The 14722-nt window shown below is 43.8% G+C and overlaps 1 protein-coding gene across 1 annotated transcript in view; it reads right to left on the bottom strand.

Annotated features, from left to right (window-relative positions):
• The window catches only part of CFAP61 (cilia and flagella associated protein 61), a 405193-nt gene that overhangs the window by 12317 nt on the left and 378154 nt on the right, over positions 1-14722 (bottom strand). Inside the window, exon 24 of the mRNA XM_064276462.1 lies at positions 4186-4276. Within this exon, the coding sequence (XP_064132532.1) occupies positions 4186-4276 (91 nt within the window). The remainder of the gene's footprint in view (positions 1-4185; positions 4277-14722) is intronic.

The following is a 14722-nucleotide window of genomic DNA, read 5'->3' on the forward strand; positions in this document are numbered from 1 at the left end:
TATATGTTTGTAATTATTATATCTTTGTTAAAAGATTTTGAAAGATAATTTGACTACACAAAGTTTAGCCTTTATCAATGACTCTGGCCTCAGCCACAGCCACAGCCCAAACGTAGTGCCAGTGGATTTATAGTCTGTTCTCTTTACTACCCTAAAATGATTTAAGATGTCTTATAATGAGCTTTTTTTTTTAAAAAAAAAAAAACAATATATAGATTTGAAGTGATTTATAATAACAGTCACATTTAATTGTCATTTATTTCTCTCTTCACATGTGGAGGGAGAAGAAAATTTATGTACCAAACCATATAATAATATCTTTAATAGGATTGAACTTATGCATTTCTCTGAAATCAAGGTATAAAGTGAAAAGAAAGAGGTACATCATATTAACATTTGAGAAAAAGGATTATTGTTATTCTTTACTGAAGGGTATTTTTAAAAATTTTCCTATCCCCGGATTCTAAAATGAAATTCTTGCATGTCTGTTTATGTGACTACTGCTTCCATTGTCACCCATCTCCACTGTGACTGTTACTCATGGTGGCCGACATTTACAGAGTCCTTCTTCTGTGCCATGTGCTTGCACACATTCCCTCCTTTTTCCTCCCATAGCTGTCTGAGGTGAGCATAGCTATGTCCTGTTTCTTAGGAATCTGTGAATCTGCTGCAGGTCACAGCGAGTGGCGCAGCTGAGTAAGAGGCAGCCACCTCCCTACACCACCTCTTCTGGTACCCCATCCCATATGACAAATGGAAATGTTGAAAACAGAACAATCCCTCAAAGAAGAGTTTTCTTCTAGAAGAATAAAAGGAGTGTGTTTCATTTTTTGGAAATCTAGACAATTCAAAAGAATGGTTGGGGAGCCCTTAGTGTGTCTTCCTCGAATGTCCTGAGTTGCCGTGAAAAGCCACTGTCATTGGGTTTGACAGTATACTTGGTAAGGTGAAGGGAATGTTAAGGCTGGATGTGAAGCCTGATGTCTAAGTCCTCTTGGCTCTATGCAAAATGTCAACTGAGGAGCTTGGATCTGAGATTAGAAGGAATCAGGCTCAGAGTTTTCATGGGATAACTAGAAAACTAATGAAACTTTTTACTATGGGGCAGTAGTGAGCTGAAGATTACACCCTGAGAGAAAGGGAGTAGGTCTGAGGAGTAAACACCAGCCTTTCAACTCAGGTTCAGATTTCAACCTAAGCTGATCTCCTCACAGCCGCAGGATGAACTGCAGGGATCTGTTTGGCCTGAAGCATCTTTCAATTATATACACACCCACTCCTCACTTATCGACATGGTTAGGTTCCAAAGACCAGGTCGTTAATGCGAAAATCAGTGTTATATGAAAACGGAGGATGACCACATCATTACACAACTGCCAAATGACACCATTACATAACTGCCAAATTACATCATTACATAACTGCCAAACCACTGAGAATCATGGCCCAGTCAAGTTGACATATAACCTTAACCATCACATCAAACATTATTCTCACCTCATACCTCGGCATTTATTACTGCCAGAGTACGTACGTCATTAATGTGTAAAATAGTCTGATAGTAGATTTTTTTATTCCTGTTGTAAGTGCAAAATGTTGTATAACAAGATAGTTGATACTTGAGGAATATATATATATATATATATGTAGCTGGAAACCCTGGTGGCGTAGTGGTTAAGAGCTATGGCTGCTAACCAAAAGGTCGGCAGCTCGAATCTGTCAGGAGCTCCTTGGAAACTATATGGGGCAGTTCTACTCTGTCCTATGGGGTCACTATGAGTTGGAATTGACTCGATGGCAATAGGTGTTTTTTTGGTATATATGTCCATATAATTATATATATAATTTGAAGGACTTTAGCAGTGTCTAACCTTTGCATTTATTCATAGACTCCTCCACCTCCCTCGTTTATATATATATTTTTCTCTATAGCATATAAGTATTTTTTTTATTGTGGTACAAATATACACAAAATATTTGCCAATCCAACAATTCCTACATGCACAACTCAATGACATTGATTACACTCTTCATGTCGCACAACTTTTATCCTCATCTTTTTCCTAGTTATTATACCGCCATTAATATAAATCAGTGCTCCTCAAGCAAAAACTCCCTCTGTCCCCCTCCCCCCACTCCTGTTGTTGTCAGTTGCCGTGGAGTCGATTACAACTCGCAGTGACCCCCATGTATGCAGAGTAGAACTGTTCCAGAGGGTTTTCAAGGCAATGACCTTTGGGAAGCAAATGCCAGGCTTGTTTTCCAAGGTACCTCCGCGTGGGTTTGAACTGCCAACCTTTGGGCTAGTAGTTGAACGCTTAACTGTGCCACCTAGGGACTCCTCGCACCCTGGAAACCACTAATAAGGTTCATATTCTATATACTTGCTTATTTCAGTATTTGTCCTTTTGTGACCGACTTATTTTGCTCAGCATAATGTCCCCAAGGTTCATCCATGCTGAGGTGGGTATTGGTACTTCATTTCTCTTTATATGGCTGAGTAATATTCCATTGGATATATATACCACATTTTGACGGACGTTTAGGTTGTTTTTACCATTTGGCTATTGTGAAAAGTGCTGCAGTGAACATTGGTGTACATGTTTCTGTTTCCATTCCTACTTTCACTTCTTTTGGGTATACACCCAAGATCAGGATTGCTGGGTCATATGATATTTCCATGTTTAACTTTTTCAGGAACCGTCAAACTGTTTTCCACAGTGGTTGTACCATTTTTTCATTCCCATCAGCAATGGATGAGGGTTCCAATTCCTCCAAATCCCCTCCAATACCTGTTGTTTTCCTTTTTTTTTTTTTTTTTAATCCTTGCCATTCTAATGGGCTCGAGGTGGTATCTCATTGTGGTTTTGATTTGCATCTCCCTGATGGCTAATGATGCTCAGTATCTTTTCATGTGCTTGTTGGCCCCTCATTTATATTTACTTGCCTGGTTCTTACCTGTGCAGATCCTAAAGACATTTGAGTTTGGTTTAAATTTTAAACCTATGTTTCCCAATCTGAATCTACTTCAGATTGGAAAGTTATTTAAATTTCCTATCTTGGACCCCAGGAGGCAAAATGAAAAGGGGGCAATGAGGAGATAGTGCCCAGCCACACAGCTAGCTGGAATGGTTCAGTGCCTATATTCCTGGCTATGGAGTGAAAGACACTCAAGTTTGAATCTTGCTGGTCGTATCTAGCTGGTAAGCCACGGTGGGTTATTTAAAATAGACAAGCTTCAGTTTCCTCATTGGTAAAATTGGGAGCATACCACTTGGGAGCATCCCCCAAAAATGGAAGCATACCAATCCAGCCACCTTATAGGGTTCTTGTTATGACTAACTGAGGTGGTGCATGTTGCGGCCAGACCCCAGTTGGTATTTGATACATGGTCTACAGCTGTGATGCCTAGACCACTCAGAATGACAAGCGGCATGGGACTCTCAAGTGGAAGTGACACCAAAGACATAGGACTCACCCCTTTGGACAGTAAAACAAGGCAGAAACTAATGAGCCAGGTCCCAGCCCTTGTCTGAGTGAAGCAAGGTAGAGTGTAGGCTCAATATTTGACCACTCTGAGCACAGCGTTAACTTCCTTAGCTCTGTTACAGACTCCAGTATTAAATGAAAGAATATAATTTAATTTAAAGTTTCACAACTATCTGGCTATTTCACTGCAGAGTCAACTTTCTTGCTGAGCATGGAACCTTTGGGACTTGTAGCCTACCTTCTAGTCAATCTTGAATGAGTGTGAGAAAGAAGTTTCAGTTATAAAAGGAGTATGTTTTAACATCTGGATGACTCCCCTCTACATCTTCCAAATACAAATGTTTACTGGCAAATATAGACAGAAGCTACAGGAACGCAATCTTCATTCTTGGGGACAAGCAAATACAACTCATATTCAGCTTTTAGCCTTCACTGTTAGCTGATAATGAAAATACAGTTACTGGTAAAATGGAAAAAGAAAATTTGCCCCCAACAAAGGGATTTAAATACCTACTACTTTGCCTGAGATATCACCGTCTATGTTCACATACTCAATAATTTGCTTATATGAGGTACAGTTGGTTTAAAAAGTAAAACCATACGGGTGGGAATATAGGGAAAAGTCCAAATGATCAACAAATATAAACTGCTTATAATTTGCAAGGAAGACTCTACATATCCATTGATCACTCTTACCTCCTTGGAGGTTAAGATTTGGCGCAACTCTTTCCTGAGATCAATAAAACGATCGTGGAAGAGGGCCATGCACCACGGCTCCGTGAAGTAGCTAGCGAGGGGAAAAAAGATTCAGTTATCTGGCAAACCTCTCATTATCACTAATAAAGTATTTACCTGCTTTTTTTGCCTTTTTAAATTACAGCTCTGGCCCCTTCACAATCGTTTGCTCATAAAATGCCTTGTATAACAGCCTAGCCAATCAATTCTTTAAATGGATGTTCCTGATGTAAGGCCAGGTTCCATAATTACATTTAAAGTGGTTTAATTCAGAGCTGGGGCAAGACCCAGTGAAGAATCCTGATGTTATCGGGATTTAAAAGCCTGAAGACTTGTAAAGAACGGTGGCTCTATTACCTGCCCTCATTGGAGAAAAACAGATTGCAGGATTAACTGAACTGCTGCATAAACAAATTAAATTTGGGTAGACAATAATAGAAGTGTTGTTCATCATTAAGGTTTCTGGATTAATAATGACCAGAAAAGCAGGCCACCTCGGTGTTGCGACATGGTCTTCACACAATTGCACTGACGCCTAATTGAATCTCTTTTGAGGAGAGCAGCTCTTTTGGTGTTTATATCTGTGAACTTTTCACTGAAAACTGTTTGAATAAATGCTTTCTGACATGGAGAACAATATGGTCGTCCTTTATTTACAGGTCGGAGCTGAAAATTTGATGCATTCTTAGAATAGCCAAGAATGTTTATTGTTTTAGCTCTTACTTTAATGCTAAGTGTCTTCAGACATGAAACTAAACTTCTGCAGGGTCAGGACACGCTGACTACGTGGGCTTCACTCTCCTCTGGATGCGAGGGAGGTGCTGCCATGACTGTCAGCGGATGTCACGTGTGTGCACAGGGGAAGACAGGACTGTCGCGGGCTCGTAGACTATTGCAGACGAGCATTCTCTATTTCCTGAGAAGTAAAGGTAGTTTTTAGGAATGAGGTCAGGAGTCCCAGGACCACTGGGGCATTAAAAGAGGAACAGAATGACCAGACTCTGGATTTTGGACAAACCCATGTCCCATCACAGTGTGTTAAATGGTTTAAATACCAGTGACCTAGGAGAACTGAAGTTTTCTTTCTTTCACACTCCTCGCCACCGCCACTTGTGTAAACCATTGTGGGATCTTTGTACAGAAGGTGATAAATAATCTCTGTAGCAAGCTGTTTGCTACCAAGAGTCCCAGAATTCATCATAGCAGCCATTTTTGTTTATAAAAGGGAAAGATGTTTATAGGGCTCTATTTCGATTTTCCTTTCTCTCTCAAGAAAGAACTCTTGGGTTCCATTGAAGCCAAGCACGATAATGAAAAAATGCCCTTGACACCAGACCGAGTGGCTGACTTCGGAAGTGGTTGACTTTTATTACTGCTTCCGTGGTGATTCCTAGGGGCAACTTGCAAAGGAAAATTCACTTTTTTTTTTAAAGAGAAAATGGGTCTCTGTAGCAATTTTCATAAAAGATTTAAAAACCTTGTGGTTTCCAGTATTTCTTTCAGAAACAGAGTAGTGTTCTCCCAAGAACCCAACACTATGCACATCGACCTTGCCAACGGCTTCAGAAATGGATGTCTGTGTGGCTTGAAGCTTTGGTTTTACACGAAAGGGCCTCTAAAGCGATGTCGAGGTGTTTGCTTGGGAGGTGAGCTGTTGGAGTCTCTATTTTCTACAATGTACAAGGGGCTATGGTTTATAGGGACATTTTAAATTCTAGCTATTATCATTTACCTGCCGAGCACACATGTGCTTTAGTTATAAAAAAACAAAAAGACCCTTGTATGAGGCTGGGGTGAGGCTTGTTCACTGATTATTTCAGAACTGGGTTTGGTCTGGACAAGGAGGAAGTTGCATGTTCAGTGTCCTAGTTCACAAACCAGGGCCCAAACTCTTGGTAGACAAGACCCTTTGGGGGGCCGTGGGGGTGGCACAAAGGCAGTGGGTAGGTGAAGGGCAGCCCAGGCCCATTTCCTCCCAGCAGGTGTCATTTCATTGCATATATTTTATTGTGGTGAAAATAGACACACCAAAACATTTGCCAACACAACTCCTACAATTCAGTGACATCGATTACATTTTTCATGTTGTGCCACCATTAACTTTATTCTTTTCCAAAAAATGCCACCACCATTAACATAACTCAATGCCCCCCAACAACCCCCCCCCCCGCCATTACACCGTATCCAGCATTAACCCAGTTGCCACTGAGTTGACCTCAACTCAGGGTGATCGCATGTGTGTCCGACTGGAACTGTGCTCTGTGAGGTTTTCCCTGGCTGATCTTTCGGAAGCAGGCCACCAGCTCCTGCCTCCGAGGCACCTCTGGGTGGACTTAAACCTCCAACATTTTGGTTAGCGGCTAAACACACCGACCATTTGCACGACCCAGGGACTCCTTATCCAACATTCCAAAACCTGCTGCTGTTGAGTCGATTTCGACTCGTAGCGACCCTACAGGACAGAGTAGAACTGCCCCATAGAGTTCCCAAGGAGCACCTGTGGATTCGAACTGGTAACCTTTTGGTTAGCAGCTGTAGCTCTTAACTAGTACACCACCAGGGTTTCCTATCCAACAGTGGTGCTGTTGATGTCAGGTGCCGTCGAGTCGGTTCCGACTCCTAGCGACCCTGTGCACGACAGAACGAAACGTTGCCCGATCCTGCACCGTCTTCACAATTGTTGCCATGCTCGTGCCTATTGTTGCAGCCACTGTGTCAGTCCATCTCGCTGAGGGTCTTCCTCTTTTCCACTGACCCTGTACTTTATTTTACCAAGCGTGATGTCCTTCTCCAGGGACTGATTCCTCCCGATAACATGTCCAAACTATGTGAGACATCGTCTCGCCATCCTTGCTTCTAAGGAGCATTCTGGTTGTGCTTCTTCCAAGACAAATTTGTTCGTTCTTTTGGCAGTCCATGGTATATTCAATATTTTGCCAACACCACAATTCAAAGGCATCAATTCTTCTTTGGTCTTCCTTACTCATTGTCCAGCTTTTGCATTCATATCCAACATTAGACAAATCTAATACCATTATGGAAACAATTTAATGGAATTGCATTTTTTCCCCAATTTGATCCTGTATGGGAAGGATGACACCAAACAATGGCAAATGGCCCCCCCAGCTGAGCATTTCCTACACTGCCCATTTCAGCTGTTTGGAAACCTGGGTTCTGTAAAGCCCTGGTTGGTTCCCCCTCTGCCCCAGCTGTGGGTTGTGGAGCTTCAGGCACCTGGTCTCCACACTGAGGATGGGGGTGGAAGTGCTCAGCCGGGCAGGGCCAACTGAGGGCATGCGCAGGGCACCCTCCAAGCTTACGTTTCTAGCTGACTTCTTCCTGCTCCAAAGCTGCACCTCAGCCACCTGCTGATCCTTTTCTGCTTCCTCCCTGAGGTGTGTCTAAGGTTCACATCCCCCTCCCCGCCTTCAAACACCTTCCACGCTGGCCTTCCTGCCTGGTGGGCTTCATCCTTGCGGTGGCCTGTGCAACCAAGAAGATCCTCCTCACATCTCCATCTTTTCCAGTCACCTCCAAGGCTCTAGTCTCCCCTTGACGCCTCACTGACTCCTCACCTGAGTGCTTCCTCCTCACTTTCTCCATCTCGTTTTCACTGCACGGGGCGCTTGAGACCTTGCAGGGGAGCTAGTCCAGGGCAGGTCTTCTTCCCTTGCCTACTGTGAGCTCTGGTCACTATAGCACCTGTACAGAGCTGTTCCGCAGGAGGTGTAGACAAAGGGGGTGGGCAGCTCGCGGAAGAGGGCTTTGGGCCTCCTATAAACCATCCCAGAGCAGCAACGTGGTGGCCTTCATTACTAAAATTAGAAATGTTTTGACTTTACGTATTTTGAAGCTCTGTCATTGGGTGTGTAATCATTTATCATGGCTATGTCCTCTTGGCGGATTGACTCTTTAACATTATATAATGCCCTTCTTTGTAATGGATTTTGACTTAAAGTCTATTTTATTGGAGATTATTATTGCCACTCCTGCTCTCTTTTGGTTAATGTTTGCTTGATATATTTTTCCATCCTTTGATTTTTAATCTATTTATGTCTTTGTGTCTAAGGTGTGTCTCTTGTAAGCAATGTCGATGGGTCTTTTTTTTTTTATATACATTCTGCCTCTCTCTGTCTCTTAACTAGTACATTTAAACCATTTATATTCAGTGTGATTATCGATATGTATGAATTTACTGCGGTCATTGTGTTTGCTTTTTTGGTGGTGTTGACAGTTTGTTATGCTTAATTTTCTGTGCTGAGTTCTTTTTGTTTATGGATTTTCTTTTCGTTTCCTTCATTGTTGTTGTTTTGTGTTTACTGAGTTTTTTTTTTTCTTCATCTTCGTTTTGGTGAGTAGATTTGTTAATTATTTTTGTGGATGCTCTGAAATTTACCTTTATCTTGCTAAGTTTATAGCATTCTGCTATATTTTGATATTGCCTTGTCTTTCTCTCCATAAAGAAGTTCTATAACTATGCCATTTATTCCCCCTTTTTGTTTTGAAATTGTCATCATTTGCAGATTGATATCTGTGGTTCCCTATTCTCAGCTATGCAACGTTATTTTACTCTTGAGAATTCTTTATCTGGGTTGGTATCTGGTGATGCTGTCAGGTGTCTTAATCTCAGGTTGTTGTCTACTGTTGTTGATTCTCTGTCCAAAGGACTCCCTTTAATATCCCTTGTAAGGATGATATGGTTTTGACAAATTCCCTTAATTTCTGTTTGTCTGGGAATATCCTAATTTTGCCCCCACACTTGAGAGACAATTTTGCTGGATATAGGATTCTTGGTTGGCAATTCTTTTCTTTCAGGGTTTTATATACGTCATCCCATTGCCTTCTTGCCTGTGTGGTTTCTGCCAAGAAATCAGAGCTTAGTCTTATTGATGCCCCTTTGTAGGTAATATTTCATTTTTCACTATGTCCTCAGAATTCTTTCTCTGTCTTTGGTTTTGGAAAGTTTGATTATGAAATGTATGATCATTAAGGTTGTGTGTCAACTTGGTTGGACCATGATTCTCAGTGGTTTGTCAATTATGACGTAGTTTGGCAGTCGTATAATGATGTAATCACCTCCATGATGAAATCTGATGTAATGTGATCACCTCTGTGATGGGATCTGCTGTGAGTAGCCAGTCAGTTGAAAGGAATTTTCCTTGGGGGTGTGGCCTGCATCCAACATAGGTGGACTTTCTGGCAAGACTCATGTGCTTTTGCTTGCTCTGGATCCTGCATTTGGCTCCTGTGCCTCAGATCTGCAGTTCCTGGGACTTGAGCTAGCAGCTTACCTGCTGATCATGGGATTCATTGGCCTTTGCAGCCTGTGAGCAAGAGCCCTGCTGTCTGACCTGCTGATCCTGCGTTCACCAGTCCCTGCAGTTACGTGAATCAGTAGAAGCCTCCAGCCTGACTCATGGACTTGGAACGTTCCAGTCTCTACAACTGCATGAGCTATTTCCTTGATATAAATCTCTTTCTATGTGTATTTATATGCTTTACTGGTTTTCTTCCCTAAAGAACCCAGCCTAAGATAATATGTCTTGATGTCTTTCTTTTGGGCTCTATTTTGTATGTGGTTCACTGATTTTCTTGGATGGAAACCTCATCTTTCATATATTAGAGAAGTTTTCTGCCAACAAATCTTCAAAAATTCTCTGTTCTTTTTTGTCTCCTCCTGTTCTGCAATTCCAACTATGTATAAATTATTCCTCTTGATAGTGTCCCACATAACAGGCTTTCTTAATTTTTCTTCACTCTTTTTTTCTGATGGCCCCTCATACAGATTAGTATCAAGGGATTTGTCCTTTATTTCTCTGATTCTTTCTTCCATTGATTCAGTTCTTCTGTATCCATCCACTGAGTTATCTATTTCTGATATTTCACTGTTAATCTTCTGGATTTCTAGTTGTTGTTGTATGGCTTCTAATTGTCTATTTACTTTGTCATTTTTTTCTTGTATTGTTCTCCCGAATTCTCCTAGGGTTTTGTCTGTGTTTTCCTTGGTTTCTTTCCTGATCTCTTTGAGGATTCCATATATAAATCTTTTGAATTCCTTATCAGGCATTCTAATGCCATTTTTTTCCTCTGCCCCTTTATTTTGCTGTCTTGTTTTAGCCATCTTATCCTGTTTCTTCATATAATTTGTTATCGTCTGCTGTCTCCGAGGCATTGAGTTTGGTGCCACCAGCTAGTGTGTTCTCTGGAGGTCAGGGCAGGACTTCTCTGTATCCACTGTGAGGGAGTGCTGCCCAAAAGGATGGGGGTATGTTGGCTATGCATGGGCAAATTGACAACTCAGTAGGTGGTGAGGTATCAAGTGGTTTTAGTACAAGTGCAGATGGCTTTCAGGAACGGTTTGGGTGTTGAATGTGTGCTGTTGCAGCCAGGTGGACATTAGATGAAGGCACTAAGGTCTCCTGTTTGTTGTTTGGTGAAGGTGAACGAGTCACCAGGTGAGTGGCACAGGAACTTGCACCACTGGTCCCAGGCAGGCAGGGTAGTGTGTAGTTGGTCAGAGTGGGCACAAGCCCCTGGTTGCAGGTCCAACAGCACAGGGTATGAACCTCCAGTTGCAGGTCTGACAGCACAGGGTGTGACACAGGGGGTGTGCCACCAGTTTGCTGGCACATGCTTGGAGGGCACTCCCCCAAGTCCACAAGAGTGCAGTGTGGGGGAGGGTGAACTGCCATACCATGTGCTGCTGGCATGGGTGGCTGGGTGGAGGAGCAGGCACTGCTGGTCCATGGGCCCCCAGTGCCGGTGGCTGGGCTGGTTAGTGGGCACTACTAATGCACAGATCCCCAGCAGGGGTTGCTGGGTGGAGGACCAGGTATAATCAGTCCATGGGCCCCTGACATGGGTGGCTGGGTGTATCAGTGGGCACTGCCAAGCCATGGGCTCCCGGTGTGGGTGGCTGAGGGAAGAGATGGGGGCATCATTGGGCTGTGGATCCCCAGATTGGGTGGCTAGGCGGGGGAGCAAGTGCATCTGGTCTACAGGGCTCCACCACACGGCGGGGAGGTTGCCACCAGTATGTGGGTGTGCACATGGGGTGAGGGGCACCACAGGTCTGTTGGCCTCTAGCATGGGGGCTGGGGAGGCACAGTGAGTGTGGCAAGTACACTTAACTTTTCCTGGGTTGGGAGCATTCCTGCCTGGCTCTGGACATGGGTGCTGGGGTGCTCCTGCTTGGCAGCACCAGATGATGGGGGCTTCACCTGAGAATGCTGCTTGCTCTGTCTCAGTATGGCCAAGCTGGGCAGGTCCACCTGGTGGGGCACCAACAATCTGTAATTCCTCTGTTTTTACAGTCTCTCATTCCACTTAGCACTTGGTCTGGTTCTTTCACCTTCTATTTGATGCTCAAGGTCCCATAGTTGTCATCTATATCTGATTCACTTGTTTTCTCAAGACTTTGTTGTAAGGGGGATGTCATGAGGCATCTGACCATGCTGCCACCTTAGACCTGCTTCTAGAAATGCAGGGATAAAATTATGGACTCTTCAACTCTCAGTTCATTGTCCTTTCTGTAGCTGCATTTCAAAATCAGCTACTCTTGGGCTAGTGTCAAACTTCAGCCACTTAGTATCCCTGCATTAGCTAGGATTACATTTGGTTGTAGTTATGGAAATCTTAAAAATAACTGTGGCTTTGAAAAGGCAGGGTTATATTTGATTTTTTGTTTGTTTTCCATGTCAAGAAAGTGTAGGTGGAGTGTCCAGGGCTAGCATGGTGGTTTCATGGTGTCAGATCCCAGTACCATCCCTAGGGCTCTTGGCCTCATGATGCAAAATGGCTGCTGCTCTTGTCATCACATACTTGTTTTATGATGGAGGGAAAGGAAAAAAGAGGGCACTTCCCCTCTTTTCTATGCAGAATTCCCAGAAGTCTCACACAACACTTCTAGTTATAGCCTACTGGCCAAAGGTTGGTCAAATGGCTTCATCTGCAGCGAGGGAGGCTTCAGGCATCAACATTTATTTAGGTACAATATGTAGGGAGGCTTCAAGCATTGTCATTTATTTAGGTACAATATGTATCATCCTATAAATCAAGATCCTGTCTCTGAAGAGGAAAGGGAGAGTGGATGTGTCTGCTATGACTACCAATATGATACCCAATAGAAACCTACGTAAAAAAAATGTTTTCTTAAAGTTATGTTATAAAAATTGGGAGGATGTTTGCAGTTGACATCCCCAGAGGGAGAACATGTACGTCACTCTAGATCCAAACTAGTCCCAAAATTATACATTCTGGAAAAATAAAATACAACACATTTTCTGAATGTAACAGCTACTTCCCAGCCAGCGTAAGAATTCTAGCACTCTCAGTGTTCACTTTCCTATCTGACCTCATTTGGTGTAAATGCAGAGGAAAACAGGGTGCAATTTGCATTCACACTGTAAGGTTGAATTCTGGCCATTTTATTCTGTCCACAACAGAATGTGGACTTGTGCATTTCAATACAATTTTCAAAAATAGGAATAGGCCCATCAAAATTCCAACAGCCTTCTTTGCAGAAATGGAAAAGCCAACCCTCAAATTTACATAGAACAGCAAGGGACCTCAAATAGCTAAAGCAATCTTGAAGAAGAAAAATAAAATAGGAGGACTCACACTTCCTAATTTCAAAACATACTACAGAGCTTTTGTTAACATGGTGGCTTAATTAGATACACCGTAACATCCCCCTGCAACTCAAGAAACTAAGTAAAAGAGACACAAATAATGACCTCAGACCCCCAAACATCAAAGGTCTGAAAAATTGGATAGAGTGCCAATCGTACGGAGAGATAGAATGAAACCAGTGGGAACATAGAGAACCGTGGATCACCTGTGGCCTGCCTGCCGGCCCAGCAGAGCACTGCCATTTTGGGATGGCAGCAAGCCTTAACCCCAGGTGAGGAGCCCAAGAAGACAACAGCATGGAAAATATAGCCAGAGGCAGAGATACTGGGTAAACAAACTTGGAAGCAAACTAGGTGGGCAGAACTTGTCCCAGGCCCAATCAAGCCCAAGAGGTCAATGTGCGGGAGGTCATACTTTTGAAATTAGGGAAACACAGGGAAGTGCTACTGGAGCACACTTAGGTAGTCTGAATCATCGGAGCCTCAGGATGGGGGCGGTGTATAGATAGCACAGGGAATGCAAATATGAAGAGGGACAAAGAGAAACAACAGGAGGGTGAAGAAAAAATCCAGTGTCCCTGGGAGGTGCAGAGAAGGGAGGGAACTAGGAACAACAGCTGAGATTTCTGGTCAGTGGAGGCAGCCATCCATCTGAACTGGAGATGCCCTTTGAATTGGAACCTGTAGGGCAACAACTAGAAGCTCTCCAAAACCACCCCAGGTGCCCTCCTTCCCCTCCCTTCAAGCAGTGCCCCTCTGCAGAGGTCTCCATGCCTCTCCCACCCTGCCCCTCCCTATCCAGGCTGATTGTGTAGACCCTGATGCCCCACCCTCCTGCCCCCCACCTCACCTGGCCTGCTCACGCAAGCCCCACTCCCCACCCCCAAGGGACCCCTGTGCACATGCTCGACAAAGTGCTATACACCCCCCTGCCTAGCCCACTCATGCTCACCCTGGTGGTACACTAGCCTCTGCCTAGCCCGCCTGCACTCAAACCAGCACTCTACCTGCCCTGCCCAGCCCACTCACGTTCACCCCATCCATGCCCAGCCCACTCACATTTGCCCTGGTGTTCCACTTGCCCCTGCCCTGCCTGCTCATGCCCCAGCACTCCATCTCCTGCCCCACCCTGGCCCAACCTCCACCTGCCCATTCACATCCTGTTTGTGTATACCCTGGCTCTCCACACCTCTATCCCTGTCCCAGTCTGACTTCCACCTGTCCCTTCCCGGCCCACCTGTGCACACCCCGGTACTCCACCCCCTCCCCAGGCCCAACCTTCACCTGCCCTGGCCCACCCTGCTTGTGTGCTCCCTGGCACTTCACCTCCTACCTCTGCCCGAACTCCAACTACCCCTGCCTTGCCCAAAATAAAGTGTTCTGCTCTACAGGGGCTGTACTAGCTGCTCACACTAAAGCAGAGGGACCTCATTATCCCTAAAGAGCTGTGAAAAGACCCTGAGCACTTGACACCCAGCACCTCACATTGGGAAAGGACTCAATCTTGCACCTCCACGCAATCCCCTAAGGGAAGTCATACATGCCTAATGATATAGGATCCCCAGGTGTGTGGGACACACAACACTCATCAGTGAAAGTACACCCAGCCAACTGAGAGAACCAAAGTCATACACAGACCAATAACACAAAACAACAATAATTAAAATAATACAAATAAAATAAGGAAAACCAAACGAAAAAAAAGAGGGCAAACTCCTGATGTATCAAAAGAAAAGGAAAACAAACAAAAAAGCAAAGCCAAGCAAACATGTGATCTAAATATATCTAGGTATCTATTATTTTTTTTTATCTATCTGTCTATAGAGAGAATAAAACCTTAATGCTGCAAATACAACAGTCAATTACAA

This window comes from Loxodonta africana, chromosome 24 (assembly GCF_030014295.1).
Source record: "Loxodonta africana isolate mLoxAfr1 chromosome 24, mLoxAfr1.hap2, whole genome shotgun sequence".
Taxonomy (NCBI): domain Eukaryota; kingdom Metazoa; phylum Chordata; class Mammalia; order Proboscidea; family Elephantidae; genus Loxodonta; species Loxodonta africana.